This window comes from Engraulis encrasicolus, chromosome 3, assembly GCF_034702125.1.
Source record: "Engraulis encrasicolus isolate BLACKSEA-1 chromosome 3, IST_EnEncr_1.0, whole genome shotgun sequence".
In the NCBI taxonomy this organism is placed as follows: Eukaryota; Metazoa; Chordata; class Actinopteri; order Clupeiformes; family Engraulidae; genus Engraulis; species Engraulis encrasicolus.
In genome coordinates this window covers 7078410-7081046 of record NC_085859.1, presented here as the reverse complement: position 1 = coordinate 7081046, position 2637 = coordinate 7078410, and the positions used below count along the sequence as shown (strand labels likewise).

The following is a 2637-nucleotide window of genomic DNA, read 5'->3' as shown; positions in this document are numbered from 1 at the left end:
GAATGATGACCGTCAGTGATGTGTTTTTCTGTTCAATGCATTGCTGTAAGATGCAACGCGAACATTTGGATTGTATTTTCAAGTCGTGGAGTGAAGGATGTCAAATGCAACGTGGTAGAATGACTTAGTAGCCTAGGGAGCTGTCTGAAGAGGTCAAAATTCACAATTTAGGAGCGTTTTAAAAAATCTAATCTGGGGGAGACCCCACTAGTTTGGCTTGGTTACAGAATTTGTGCTTACCAACATCACACCCCCCAAAACCGCCACTGGTGTGTACCTGAGTGCTATGCTGTATTGGTGTGTGTGTGTGTGTGTGTGTGTGTGTGTGTGTGTGTGTGTGTGTGTGTGTGTGTGTGTGTGTGTGTGTGTGTGTGTGTGTGTGTGTGTGTGTGTGTGTGTGTGTGTGTGTGTGTGTACCTGAGTGCTATGCTGTATTGGTCGATTGACTCCTGGTACTCCTGGACGGCGAATAGGAAATCTCCCAGCATCCTGTGCAGCACACAGTCGCTCTGATTGGCTAACGTGTTCCTTAGCAACGTGATGCCCTCGTCGTACTTCTGCTCCCGACCTGATGAACACACACAAACACACACACACACATACACACACACACACACACACGCACGCACGCACGCACGCACGCACGCACGCACGCACGCACGCACACACACACAGTCAGCGTGATGACCTCATAATTCTACTCCCGACCCGAGAAAGAAAATGAGGCTGGTCTCACACACACACACACACGCACACACACACACACACACACACACACACACTCCAATACTCACTGAGTAGTTCTGCCTTCTTGACCACTGCCTTGATGTAGTCGGGCCTCTGTGCGAGGGCCTTGTCCAGTAGCCCCTTGGCCTTGTCCTGGGTGAGGGGGTCGGCCAGGCAGACAGAACTTAAATGGCTTTTCCCTTGTATGGATCCTCTGGTGTTGCCTGAGATGGCTCATACGACTAAAGTTCTTTCCGCATTCTGAGCATGGAAATGTATTTCTCCCTGAATGGATTCTCTGGTGTTGCTGGAGATGTGTCTTTTGACTAAAGTTCTTTCCACATTCTGAGCACTCATATGGCTTTTCTCCTGTATGGATCCTCTGGTGTGACTTAAGGCTGCCAATGCAACTGAAGCTCTTTCCACATTCTGAACACTCAAATGTTTTTTCCCCTGTATGGATCATCTGGTGTACCTTGAGGTAGTTCTTGCTACTAAAACGCTTTCTGCATTCTGAGCACTGAAAAGGCTTTTCCCCTGTATGGGCCCTCTGGTGTTGCTTGAGACTGCTCATGTGACTAAACCTCTTTCTGCATTCTGAGCACTCAAATGGCTTTTCCCCTGTATGGATCCTCTGATGTGTCTTGAGTATAGCATTGGTACTAAAGCTATTTCCACATTGAGTGCACGTAAATGGCTTTTCCCCTGTATGGATCATCTGGTGTTGCCTGAGATGGCCCGTATGACTAAAACGCTCTCCGCATTCTGGGCACTCAAATGGTTTTTTCGCTGTATGGACCCTCTGGTGTTGCCTGAGAGTGCCCATGTGACTAAAGTTCTTTCCGCATTCTGAGCATGGAAATGTATGTGTCCCTGAATGGATTCTCTGGTGTCGCTGGAGATGTGTCTTTTGGCTAAAGTTCTTTCCACATTCTGAGCACTCAAATGGCTTTTCTCCTGTATGGATCCTCTGGTGTCTCTTAAGGCTGCCAATGCAACTGAAGCTCTTTCCACATTCTGAACACTCAAAAGTTTTTTTCAATGTATGGATCATCTGGTGTACCTTGAGGTACTTCTTGCTACTAAAACACTTTCTGCATTCTGGGCATTGAAAAGGCTTTTCCCCTGTATGGATCATCTGGTGTTGCTTGAGACTGCTTATGTGTCTAAACCTCTTTCTGCATTCTGAGCACTGAAAAGGCTTTTCCCCCGTATGGACCCTCTGGTGTTGCTTGAGGCTGCTCATGTGTCTAAATCTCTTTCCACATTCTGAGCACTCAAATGTTTTTTCCCCTGTATGGATCATCTGGTGTAGCTTGAGGTACTGCTTGCTACTAAAACACTTTTTGCATTCTGAGCACTCAAATGGCTTTTCCCCTGTATGGATCCTCTGATGTTTTTTTAAACTGCCCATATCAGTAAAACTCTTTTCACAGTGAGAGCACTGAAATGTGTTTGCTGTTCTGTGATTCTGTCTTCCTGTGTATCCTTTCCCCTCTGTGGACTGTCTTCCATTAGACTGAATCCTCTGATCATCACCTACCAAATAAATAAGGCATTTACAATGATGTACACACAATTATGTATTGTATGATTCAGTTTGAAGCACACATATCTTTTACACGTATAAGATTGTATATGGTTAAAATTATTGTAGCCATACAAATCTGATAAGTAAGAATGTGAGTAGGCTAGCCTGTTTAGTTGTAGTAGTAATAGTGTCTTTATTGTTCTAGTTATTGTTCTAGTCGGTGGCGCATTGGACATGAGGACAGTCAATACATACAACAGACCCCCCTCCCCCCCACAAAAAAAAAAAAAACATGACAAAAATCATTGACTTGGATCATCTAACCAAGAGCATAACAATTAACATTTCCCAAACAGCATTTCCCAAATGGCCTCCCTTGG

The 2637-nt window shown here is 45.1% G+C and overlaps 1 protein-coding gene across 1 annotated transcript in view; it reads right to left on the bottom strand.

Moving 5' to 3' along the window:
- Window positions 1-1972, bottom strand: part of LOC134446492 (anaphase-promoting complex subunit 7-like) — a 5918-nt gene extending 3946 nt beyond the window's left edge. The window contains exons 1-3 of the mRNA XM_063195858.1: window positions 1790-1972; window positions 795-879; window positions 418-568 (exon numbers count right to left, since the gene is read on the bottom strand). Of these exons, the coding sequence (XP_063051928.1) occupies window positions 418-568; window positions 795-879; window positions 1790-1972 (419 nt within the window). The remainder of the gene's footprint in view (window positions 1-417; window positions 569-794; window positions 880-1789) is intronic.
- Between the last annotated feature and the right edge of the window lie 665 nt (window positions 1973-2637).